At 39.9% G+C, this 13,550-nt stretch overlaps 1 protein-coding gene across 1 annotated transcript; it reads right to left on the reverse strand.

The window, feature by feature from the left end:
- Window positions 1-1,268: 1,268 nt before the first annotated feature.
- Window positions 1,269-6,539, reverse strand: LOC107172792 (uncharacterized). The gene has a single exon (XM_015523089.2). It carries the CDS (start codon window positions 6,537-6,539, stop codon window positions 1,269-1,271), a length of 5,271 nt encoding a protein of 1,756 aa, XP_015378575.2.
- Between the last annotated feature and the right edge of the window lie 7,011 nt (window positions 6,540-13,550).

Consider the following 13,550-nt stretch of genomic DNA (forward strand, 5'->3'; position numbering starts at 1 on the left):
ATAACTATAAGGACATGAATATAAGATACCTAATAACATTGAGTTTGATGGTGTGGCAATGTACAGAACAATATTTATTGTTGGCGTTCTGCAATTCAAATATCTTACGTACTAGTGTTAGTAATAGTATTTGTCATGGCACGATCACAACTCGATCGGCAAAACACTACTATAATAATTCAATATATGATAATACAAAAGAAAACGTATGGGTCGCGTAATGCGAGTAATAAATGTAAACAATAACAAACAAGATAATCGTGTGTACGACCTGATACGAAGAAAGTTCGATGATACCACGGTGAGAGTGCGGCAACTGACCCGGTTCGACGGTGAGACGGTGACAACGGACGTTGAACTGGTGTGCAGCACTTGCACCTACGTCGAACGTGACGAACAGGTACGACGACACCACGTATATACGGCCGGTAACGACGGCGGGCGAAAACACGTGGGCGCGAATGCAAGTTAACAACTTCTGAGCACGGCTCGGGTTGCGGGACGGACGTCGTCCACAACGACACAACAATACAAAAAAAAACTAGTTGAGCGCACCGCGTTCGGTGAGTTCGCACTGCGTCAAGCGAACGGACGGAAACCACGTGGACGTGTAGGTGCACGGCCCGGGGCGCACAGCGAAAAAAAATCGGGCAGGCGAAAAAAAAATAAGCCGTGGGTTCGGCAAACACGGATCGCGGACGCGATGTGTTGGTGAACGCGAGGGCTCGGGTGCACAAAAAAGAAAAAAAACAATAAAACGCACAATGGTGATTTACGACGACGGGGCGTCGGTTCGCGACAAAGAGAAACATGCAGCTCGTGCAGTCTGCCTAGACGGCTGGAAAACGACAACGGCCAGCGGCGGCGCAACGGCGACGGGTGGCTAGATGCGACAGCGCGGTTCCCCACTTCGTGAGGTCCAAGTCCGCTCTCACAGCTTATCGGTGGCGGCGGACGCATATAATGCGCAAAAATATCATATGTCGATTATGTACCCAACATTTCCTCCCCGCGTTGAAAGACCAGGGCGTCTTTCAAGAGATCATCAAACATGAAGATGGACGTTGAAGTCAGATCGTACACATTACAAAAAAATACGGAGCAAAAATACATGATAAATAACAATTAAAATATCTACATAGTACCTGACACTCATCAGTAGACAAATACATAAATAACGTGAACCAGACTGTGACTGTTGCACAAAAAAAAAAAAAAAAAAATTACAAAAATTTACATAATGAGGACCTTGGGAGATGAGGGCAAGTTTAGGGCTCGACTGGTAAACGCACAAGTTTCACGACCGGGCGCTTGTAGATACCGTCCCGAGTGCGCACGGACACGACACGGACAACATCATCGGCACCTGGGCGGACCTCGGTGACACGACCGAGCCGCCATTCGGTAGGTGGTCGAGATGGGGCCTCAACAATGACCATATCGTTGACCTTCAAATTTGGAGATGACTTGTACCATTTTGAACGACCTTGCAACGACGACAAGTACTCACGGGACCACCTCTTCCAGTAAGACTGGTGGCATTGGCGTATGAGTTGCCATCGGTTCAACCTATTAATCTTTATGTCAGTGATGTCACGTTCTGGTAGGGCGTGAATAGGTTCTCCGATCAAGAAATGCCCCGGAGTCAAGGCGCTTAAATCATGCGGGTCAGATGACGCCGGCGTGATTGGTCGAGAATTGAGGATACCCTCGACGCGGGTAGTCAAAGTAACAAATTCTTCATGAGTTAATATCTGCTGACCAATAACATGCTTGAGATGGACCTTGGCACTCTTAATTCCAGCTTCCCAAATGCCGCCGAAGTGCGGTGTGGCAGGCGGATTGAAATGCCACGTGCACGCCAGATGTGAAGAGATTCGATCCTGCTCTTTGGCGTTGCGAAATAGCAGTTTGAGTTGACGCGCAGCACCCACGTAATTCGTGCCGCAGTCAGAATAAATATCGGTAGGAATCCCACGTCTAGCGACAAAGCGATCCAAGGCCGCGAGAAACGCATCAGTGGTTAACTCTGTGACGATTTCGAGATGAACTGCCTTCACAGCCATACATACAAATAATGCCAGATATACTTTCACTGATTGGGCGCTGCGACGTTTATGCTCTTTCACAAGAAAAGGACCTCCATAGTCCATACCAACATGGGAAAATGGTCGATGAGGTCGAACTCGGTATGGCGGCAAATCGGCCATGATTGGCTGAGGACGGATGGCCTTGTGACGTGTGCACGGAACACAAGCAAAAATTTCACGACGCACTGCGGCGCGGCCAGACATGATCCAAAACCTCCTGTTCAACATTGACAATATCAGCTTCGGTCCGCCATGGAGGAACGACAAATGATAATGACGAATTAACAATGTCGTAAGATGTGAATCTCGTGGCAACAGAATCGGGTGCTTCGAGTCAGGGTGTATAAAGGAAAAACGTAGGCGGCCTCCGACTCTCAAAACTCCTGTCTCATCGACGTAGGGCGCTAATTGAGCTAACGACGGAGGTGATATCGTAGACTGTTTCTTCAACATGTTAATAAGTTCGGAAAAGTAATATTTTTGTGTCTGGCGTACGACAACGGATAGTGCAGTTTCGTATTCTAAAAACATTGGTGGCCCCGAACAAACGGGCTGTCGGCGTGAGCGACGTACAAAACGGAAAACGAACGAAAGGACACGTTGCATTCTGGCAAGCGATGAAAACCGAGTGAACAACTCAAGTGGAGATGACGATACATTGGCGACAAGAGTCGAAGTGACGTTAGGCCTGGTCTCGGGCAATTGGTCAGGACTCAATGGCGTGAATTTGGACTTGGGCCATTGCTCTTCCGGCCGTCCCAAAAACTCTGGGCCATTCCAATAAATATCCGATGACATCGCAGCCCTGGGTAGAAGCCCGCGGGAAGCAGGGTCCGCGGGATTCTCGGCGGTCGACACGTGACTCCACTTGCAGGCAGGGACAAGCTGGTGGATTTTGGCGATTCGATTAGTGATAAAAATCTTAAAATATTTTTGATCCGATGTCAGCCATGACAAAACGATGGATGAATCGGTCCAGGCACGAAGACACGTTATGGAGATCTCGGACGACAGAACCTGACGGACATGGTGGAGTGTTTGAGCCAGCAATAGCGCCCCGCATAGTTCCAAACGTGGTATAGACGGAGAATCGTTGGCGACGGCAGTTTTGATAGGGGCGACCTTCGTTTTACATGTAATAAATTTGACTAATATGTCCCCCGCGGCGTCAACACTGCGCATGAATATGGTGGCCGCGTATCCTTTGGTCGATGCATCCGCGAAGCCCATCAATTGAATATCTTGCTGATGTACAGCCGGAATGTAACGAGGGATTGATAGGCCAAACACATCATTTAGCTCCAAACAAAATTGACGCCATGTCGATAATAACTCGTCGGTAATGAGATCATCCCACCCAAGCTTGCTGCACCACAGTGATTGCATAAAGCACTTTGCCCAAAGTAACAACGGACCCAGCGCGCCTATAGGATCAAACAAACGTGCTATGACTGAAAGGACTTGGCGTTTGGTTGAGGAAGTTTGTTGAACACTGGTATGGTAGGCGAAGTTGTCATTATTCGTGTTCCAATGAAGACCGAGGACTTTGACCGACTGCTCATCTCGTGGATCAAAGGATACGGAATCTATTCGATCTTCAGGACGGAGAGACTCGAGAATGAGGGCACTATTACTCGTCCACTTGCTCAACTCACAAGCTCCACCACGAAGTAAGTTGACAATATCGTTCTTTCGGCGTAATAATTGTTCTTCGGTGTCTGAACCTATAACAATGTCGTCCACATAAGCTGACTGAGTGAGAACACCCTTCGCCAACGGGAATCGGTGACCATCTTGGGCATCAAGTTCATGTAAGCACCGGATTGCAAGGTAGGGTGCACAGTTAAGGCCATAAGTGATGGTACATAGTTGAAATTCCTGCAGGTCGTCGGTGGGGGAATCACGCCAGAATATGTGTTGGAATACGCGATCTTCCGAACGAATAAGGATTTGTCGGTACATCTTGACAATATCGGCGGTCAGAATGTATTTGTGTAATCGGCAACGCAGTAGAATGTCACGCAAATCCACTTGCAGTTTAGGTCCGGTGCACAAAACATCATTCAAAGAACGACCAGACGAAGAGACTGAGGAAGCGTCGAAGACGACTCGTATTTTTGACATATCACCATCGGACTTGAATACGGCGTGATGTGGAATGAAATAGATGCCCGGTGACGGGGCTGGCACCATGTGTCCCAGCGAACGATAGGTGGACATGAACTGGCGATACGCCGCATACAGCGCGGGATCCTTGGCCAATCGCTTTTCTAGATTATAGAATCTTTTCATTGCTATGGAACGCGAATCACCTAGCCCGTGACGCGATGTACCTTGCTGTTGAGTTGAACCGGTGAACAAATGGCGAAACGGTAGGGCGACACAAAATCGACCTGTCGTATCACGCGAGGTAGACTTTATAAAATATTCTTCGCACCACTGGTTTTCCGTGGTGGGCGACGACGGGGCGGCGGGTTCTTCGATCAACCAGAATTTTTTAATTAAATCGTCGATTGAAGACGGAGCGATCGCGGTGGTCAGCGTGACTGGAGGTGACTTGTTCGGAGTAGAAAATGAGCCGAAAATTATCCAGCCAAGCTGAGTGTCAAGGGCCGATGGTAAACCCGAGTGATGTTCCACACCCGCGTGTGGGCGGATCAGACTTGGTAGGATATCCGCACCGAATAGAACGTCGATGCGAGACGGGATGTCGAATTTGTCATCGGCGAATCGAAGGTGTTGATATTGTTGACGCACGGTCGCTGGTAACCGAGTAGCTGGCATGGCAGTGGTAATTTGTTTTAGAACAATTAAGTCAACAGACGGGAATAAATAATCTGGTTTAACGTGTGAGGAAAACTGACAGCTGGTTATACCTTGAACGTGGGACACAGGACTTTGTGCGAAACCTACGATGTCAGACTTGTAACGACGTTTCGAAAGTCCAAGCCGCGCTGCACAATCACCAGTCATGGCGGAAATCTGCGAGCCACTATCGAGCAGTGCGCGTACGCAGTGTACTTGTTCCCACGCATCCTTAATGTGAACAATCGCTGTACCTAGTACGACGGTAGAATTGGCGCAGGCGGCACCGACAAACGAGCTAGAGTCACCACTCGACGTGGTGGGTTGGGGTACCGGGTTACTATTCGAAGTCGTATTATCTACAATTGACGTTCGATTTTGTTCACGATGTAGTAGGGTGTGATGACGCTTACTGTTGCACGAAAAACAACCCTTGGTTGACGGACACGTATTGACCATATGACTCGAACTCAAACACGCGAAACACAATTTACGAGCTAATACAGCATCTCGTCGTTTATCAACAGTCATTCCGGTGAGTTTCGGACATTGATATATTCTATGATCGGGCTTATCACAATATAAACAATTCCTAGTCTTATATTTAGTCGAAGCGGACGTAGTAGCAGCGAACACTGATTTAGTCGATTTGGTATGTTTACCGCGAACATCCGGTTTTTCGAACGGTTTTTCGTTGCGACCGACTTTATTAGATTTGGTAAGATTTTCCAAAATCTTACATCGATGTTGCACAAAATTTACTAATTCGTCAAAAGTCGGAATAGTTGACTGTGACGTACTAGATTCGAACAGTTGTAAAGTGATCGGGTCGAGAACGCGAGAGCACATATGGAAAAGCAAAAAACTCGAAAGGTCAGCGACCCCCAGCGATTTAATTATTGATACATTTTCCTTAAATGTATTAACGAACTCAACTAAAGCTGGTAGTGATTCATGAGCGATTGGTTTAAAGGCGAATAATTTGTCCATGTGAGCGGAAGCTAACAAACGTTTATTGTTGTAACGCTCGGACAACGCGTCCCACGCGATCGGGTAATTAGCCGCGGACAACGGTATAGATTTAATAATAGCCAACGCTGAACCAGATAAACACGACAGTAGATGATGAAAACGCTGTGCGTCATCTATGTGTTGGTTATCATGTACGAGTGATATATATATATCGCGAAACGATCGCCACGATAGTAAGTTGCCGTCGAACATAGGTAATTTAATTTTTGGTAACGCGACGAATTGTTGTTGTGGCACGGAATTGGTGAACGACGAAGACGACGATTTACTTTCGGAAGTAGTCACGGGAACGGCACTCGCGACAATTGTTTTTATTTCAAGGCGTAAGGATTCCATGGAAGTAATCAACGGACGATCAGCCTGTTCAAACTCGGCAATACGGTCAACATCGATTAATGCATTAATAATGATATCTTGTTGGTGATGAAATTGTTCGACAAACCTATTTAGTTCCTCAGCGTGAATAATCAACGACGGTATTTTTCCAATATCAGCGCGTGCCTCTAATGCTGTGGCGTGAATATGTTTAACCGAATTTAATATATTATCGCGTTTGACGCGACTTCGCAGTAGAACTTTTTCCGGATCCTCTTCTTTCTTTGTTGGTGCCATGACGATACGGATTAAATTAATATGTGATGAGGTACGATTGTGACGAAGTAATTACACGAAAATAAAATCCGGCTCGAACGGACCAAAACAATGTGCGACAGACGGCTGCACCTGTAAAGCCGATGACGAATACGTGCGCGCACGGACGGCGGTCAACACGTTACGCGTCGGGCGTGTAGTTACTTATGTCGAAAACCGGTAGAGATCCCTGTAAGGAGGAGAGAGTGAGAGAGAGATAGTGGACTGTATAACTATAAGGACATGAATATAAGATACCTAATAACATTGAGTTTGATGGTGTGGCAATGTACAGAACAATATTTATTGTTGGCGTTCTGCAATTCAAATATCTTACGTACTAGTGTTAGTAATAGTATTTGTCATGGCACGATCACAACTCGATCGGCAAAACACTACTATAATAATTCAATATATGATAATACAAAAGAAAACGTATGGGTCGCGTAATGCGAGTAATAAATGTAAACAATAACAAACAAGATAATCGTGTGTACGACCTGATACGAAGAAAGTTCGATGATACCACGGTGAGAGTGCGGCAACTGACCCGGTTCGACGGTGAGACGGTGACAACGGACGTTGAACTGGTGTGCAGCACTTGCACCTACGTCGAACGTGACGAACAGGTACGACGACACCACGTATATACGGCCGGTAACGACGGCGGGCGAAAACACGTGGGCGCGAATGCAAGTTAACAACTTCTGAGCACGGCTCGGGTTGCGGGACGGACGTCGTCCACAACGACACAACAATACAAAAAAAAAACTAGTTGAGCGCACCGCGTTCGGTGAGTTCGCACTGCGTCAAGCGAACGGACGGAAACCACGTGGACGTGTAGGTGCACGGCCCGGGGCGCACAGCGAAAAAAAATCGGGCAGGCGAAAAAAAAATAAGCCGTGGGTTCGGCAAACACGGATCGCGGACGCGATGTGTTGGTGAACGCGAGGGCTCGGGTGCACAAAAAAGAAAAAAAACAATAAAACGCACAATGGTGATTTACGACGACGGGGCGTCGGTTCGCGACAAAGAGAAACATGCAGCTCGTGCAGTCTGCCTAGACGGCTGGAAAACGACAACGGCCAGCGGCGGCGCAACGGCGACGGGTGGCTAGATGCGACAGCGCGGTTCCCCACTTCGTGAGGTCCAAGTCCGCTCTCACAGCTTATCGGTGGCGGCGGACGCATATAATGCGCAAAAATATCATATGTCGATTATGTACCCAACAATAGGGGTAACAAAATATTGCCTAATCAATTACGAGGATATTGCAGGTACATCTAACTCTTTATATAGGGGATCTACTAAGAGGACGTGATACCTGCATGTGGTGTCTCCGTCTTCAAGTGCGTAACATAGCAACTTTTACGCTCAGCAGAACACGTGTAGATCTTTTAGCTTAAGACTTAGAGTGAAATGACCTCTAATAAAATTTAAAGGTAAAATTATTATCCAGACAACCTCATATTATGCTTTTTAAGATGTTTAAATACTCATAACTCGATTTAAAATTAAAATATGATAAAAAGCATATGAGGTTGTCAGGTTGTTTAGATAATAATCTTGCCTTTAAATTTTATTAGAGGTCATTCACTCTAAATTTTAAACTAACAGAGCTACACGTGTTCTGCTGCTGAGCGTAAAATTTGGTATGGTACGCACTTGTAAGACGGAGATACCACATGCGGGTATCACGTCCTCTTAAGATAAGGAGGAGCGTGATTAGTCTTTAAGTTTATCGTTTTTATTCGTTATCGTTGAATAGTAATTTTAAAAATGCAGCCAAATTACGCGCTACGTACATTTTGAATCCATGATACCTTTCATTATTTTTACATTTGAAATTGTAATATTTAATCAATCACGGTGGTCCAGAACAGTGATAATCGCGGTTTACCACTTCACAAGTCACCGGTTAAACTCTGAAAAAAGGGTAAGTTGTGGTTTTTTATGAATTAAATTCGATTTTTTAAGATTATCCATTGTATGGAGAAAAAAAACTGTTAAATGTAAAGAACCTATACCTAGTAGTATTATACTATTATACAAGTATAGAAATTGTTATTAAAATAATTGTAGCTTACCATATTGGTAGATGGGTAAGCCAATAAAGGATTTATAACTCGCGTATTGTTTCCATATCTAACCGCGGATCTTTTTAAACTGGGAAATAATTTACTATAACGAACTCTTTTCGGATACATATCGGTCGTTTCGCGTTTTGTTATATTAAACACAATATCATACACATAGTTTGTCGTCTGTATTGTAATGTAAAATATTGTATTGTTTGTGGTATATTTTTACGATTATTGTCGTCAAGAATATTATATTATAATAACATCATGCTGTCGGTCTTTATTCATCCACTCGCGACCCACGTGCGCATTCTGCGTTACGAATATATCGAGTATGCTGTGTCACATATTTTATTATATTCATAATATTCATCATTCACGCTTATGTGACACGATGGAGACCAACTATGCTGACCGTTGTTTTTTTCTCTTTACACAATAATAATAATAATAATAATATACACGATATAGCTGACGTATATTGTAATATAGTAAGATAGAACACACAGACTGACTATACACAGAGATCGTACTGCACACAGGGTAACCATAATATTAATGTTTTAATTGAAAGGAGTTCAAGTTCAGCACACGGAGGTATATATACGGCTCTTTGTCGGCATGCGCACCACAAGTCGACGTCGTGTGTAATATAATAATACGGCGACGAAACCGAAATGTATTTCTTACATAATAATAATAATAATAATAATAATAATGATAATAATACGACAACAGATAGTACAACAATAATAGAAATAATATCAATACGAATAATGAATTGGAAGCTGCACTAATAAGTCGGCTTGAAATAGAAAAAAAAAATCGAAATCACATTCGTAATAATATTATTTTATATTATTATTATTATTATAACGCGTTGCTTGTCGGCTATTGTTTCACCGCCTAGACGTATAATACGACCAACAATAGTAATAATTGGCCGTCGGTCCTCGTCTGTAATACGTCCTGCGCTGCATAGTACCGCCAATGATGCAGTATTATATATATATATATATATATATATATATTATACTACAACGCGTAGTAGTTATATTACTTATTATAAAACTGTATGTAGGATTGTAGGCACATAACATATTATTACATACTTATATAGCTGCGAGTCCAGTAAACGATAATAATATTATACATGGGTACGTATACCTAACTACGATAATAGGTAATAATATGCATTATAATAGAGCGAACTATATACCTACAGGTTTTCGCGCGTGCGGGAGGGGAAAACATTTATAGGATACATCGGTACCAATAATATATTCATATGGGGTATTGTTCGTGTATGGTATGGGTATATAATATAAGTTTACATCCTGTAACGATGATAATACTTATTATAATAGTATTAATAGGTACTAAAAACTTATGAGTCCGTTTGATATCCGTTTACGCATAAATAAAATTTTAAAAATTCGATTCGCGTTTCAGCCGGAAGAAAAATTTGAAAACCAATGATATCGAATTGTATTGAAATATTATTTGTAGCGTGATGCCGAGCAATAGTGCTTTGAACTTTTTGAAAATTCGCGAAGACCAATTATAGTTAAGAAGGGAAAAAATGTACTGCATATCGCTTATGGTATAGCGAGTTCCCGCTGCTGTACATATAAAAGGTAATCGTTATGATATTTTCAGAAGTTTCGGATCAACCCATTCCATGGTGTAGGGATGAGATGCTAAATTTTATATGTACGGTAAATGTATGGAAATATTCGCACCTAACGATTTTATCATCGATTATAATACGGCCAATATACCACCAAACGAATATCGCGGTTAAAACGGGCATACTGCAGCTCTGTTTTGAGGATTTCCTTGTAATCGAGTAATATTTTCTCGTTTCCGGGTCCAAATTGTGTGTGTGTATAGACGATCGTTTTGAGTGTTTAAATTGCATCAGCATCAGTTGTAACTTGCAAGTATAAAAAGGTGAAGACGTCGCCGCCGATTCATGAGACAATACTGCAATGTTCACTGTTGAGACCCGGACCCGGAAGTAGACGACAAGTGTTGTTGACGTTTTCACAGCAGTCGCATGGAAGTCGGAAGTCTCATTGCGGAAGTCTATGCTTTCCCGCGGCGGAATTTTGAACATGACGCCCTTACTAGCAGTGAAGTATATAAATGATATGGTTACACAGAAAATAATAAAGGAATTTAGGTCGATTTCGTATAAATCACAAAACTATATATTTATTACGATATTAAATGGATAAAATGGAAATAGTTTTTTTTTTTTTTTTAATGCGATTCCGAATACTTAAAATGTTGAATTATATTTATTTTTAAGTCGTTTAAAAATCGTTATTTTAAATCTCATTAATGGACAGTAATAAAAATGCGCGAGGTTTATAAACTTGCAAACGAAATTTTAATTTTAATACTATTTATAACATATTACGCTATATTGTTTATAATTATTTTCTTTATAGTAATATTGGAACCAACTAAAATGTCAAGATAGATTGGCTAGACCTAAAATTCGTATCAAACGCAACAACGCGTGCAAAATAATATACCAATCTCCAAGAACAATTTTTAAATTCATTTTATTGCTTATTGATTTAAATTTTAAACTCTAATGCAAAATATAATACACAATACAAGGCACAAGTTATATAATTTAAGTACAACAGTATTCGTTCCTTAAATATAAAGCTGGATTAGTTTGAAATGTCGTCTGATATTATGCGTTACTGAAAATGGATTTTTAAGTCTATACGAATTGAAACAAATCGTTTTAAACAATACTAAGATACAATACAAAATTGCATTTAGGTACAATGTTCTGTAACGTGAGATTTTACATTTTGAACATAGTCCAAACATTGTAATGCCCTTATTTTGAGATCATATTTTTAAGTGTACAAGATAAAAGTATATAAGCACATCATACGTAGTGTATCATATAATATAACACGTAGAAAAAGTTACGATTTATGCAAGAATTATTTTCTACTCTGATTATACCGTTCACGTAGATAGGTAATATAAACTACAGCACTCTGCAGCCAGGAAATTAAGTTTAAACTTGGCCCATTAAAAGTCAAGTTAAACTGGTATCGGTTTGTAGAAATTATTTTAAGTTAAATTGCAAAGCATACTTTAAATAACGATAATAACGATAATGATTATGCACTGCATAATACATTATGGTAACATTATATTTTAATCAAAATACAAGTATATAGGAACCTACGATATAATAGTATAAGCTTAGGTCTTCTTAAAGTTTGGACCACGAAAATTGTTAACTTAGTTAACTAATTTATGTATTAAGACTTTACATTTTATAACACTGTATAGTGTATAATATGTTATGCCAGGCATCATAATATAATATTACGTCTGGAATATATTTTTATCAAAAATGTATAAATCCGGAACAAAATAAAGACGTTTTAAAATTATTACGTTTATTGAGTTTCAACTTTATCTACTGCGTGTCCACATGAATTTGTTTTACAATAATTGTGTGCCCATGTGTGTTTTTTTATTACTTTATTTTGTGTGCGTGGACAGCGTATAATGCATATTAACACTTTGTTTTGATTAAAGTACAAAAATTTTTTATGTAGTCTAGTCTGTCCGTCCCACACAACAGAAGTCGAGCGAAAATGATACTTGGCAGACGAGATTATTTTTGGATATTTACAAGGAAATTTCATTGTAAACATAATTGATTCAGCGCAAATTATATGTGCAGCGAATAATTTATCAAGGTACATTTGTATTAATTATTATTATCTAATTAGAGGATTATTTCAATTCTCAAATTATTATTTTTTATTAAAAACTAAAAATTCTAAACATACCTAAATATGTTATATAATTATCACATAACATTATTAAAACTAATATAATTAATAAAAGTAAGTACTAATATACAATATCTTAAGACTAGTGTTTTTAACCAAAATGTTTAATTAAGTACCTATAGTGGCAAAGTATAGTATATAGTTACTGAAATCATTAAAACATTTATCGTTCCGAAATAAATCATACTTGGGTACTTTTCAGTGAAAAAAAAAACTATCATTCGTTTAGTAATGTCTATCAATTCAAACATTTTATAATATTGTTTAAAATTATTAATAATTTGAAGTTGAATTATGAATTTCTTTAAAGTTGCAATAATGTAGAAAATTTAGTTGATTATTTAAATAATCAAATACATCATATTTTTATGATTTAAATGGATTGGAAGTAATATTATATTATTTTTACAAACCAAAAGTACAGTTACATTACTCAAATACACATTTCGCAAAGTACCCATTTTGTATGACCTATTGAAAAGAGATAATTAACATGCTGTTAGGTTAGAGTTTAATCATATTAGACACTGTTCTGTGCATAAATAGATAAATGTCCCTAAATTTAACTCTATTAGAACCCTCCACTAATTGTAATACTAAAAAAATCATATTTTAAACGTATTACGACCGTTAATTTTCTACAATCACATTATACGCATACCTATCTATTTCGAATATCATCAGTTATATACCTAAAAATGGTAATATTAGGTACTTATTAAGTTTAAGTCCTTTTTTTAAACATATGATATGAATATTGATGCAGATAAATATTACCTCACCTAATAACCTTTGGACGTTTATTTTCTTTTGATTCCATTTAATATTGATTGATATGTATGGGAAGGAACGATTTAAAAATAAATTTGTTTTACATATAATATAAATATCGTTTTATAAAAATGTAACACCGATAATAGATAATAATATAATTAACTATGCTTTAATAACAATGACAATGTATCCATAGGTAGATAAATCATAATTTATCACATTGTTATAATATTATTATAATCTAGTAGGTATACCTAAATCTATTCCGTAGGGCATTGACTTCTAATTACTGTTTC

This window comes from Diuraphis noxia, unplaced genomic scaffold, assembly GCF_037042655.1.
Source record: "Diuraphis noxia isolate RWA-SAM2 unplaced genomic scaffold, SU_Dnox_SAM2 contig0004, whole genome shotgun sequence".
NCBI classification, from domain to species: domain Eukaryota; kingdom Metazoa; phylum Arthropoda; class Insecta; order Hemiptera; family Aphididae; genus Diuraphis; species Diuraphis noxia.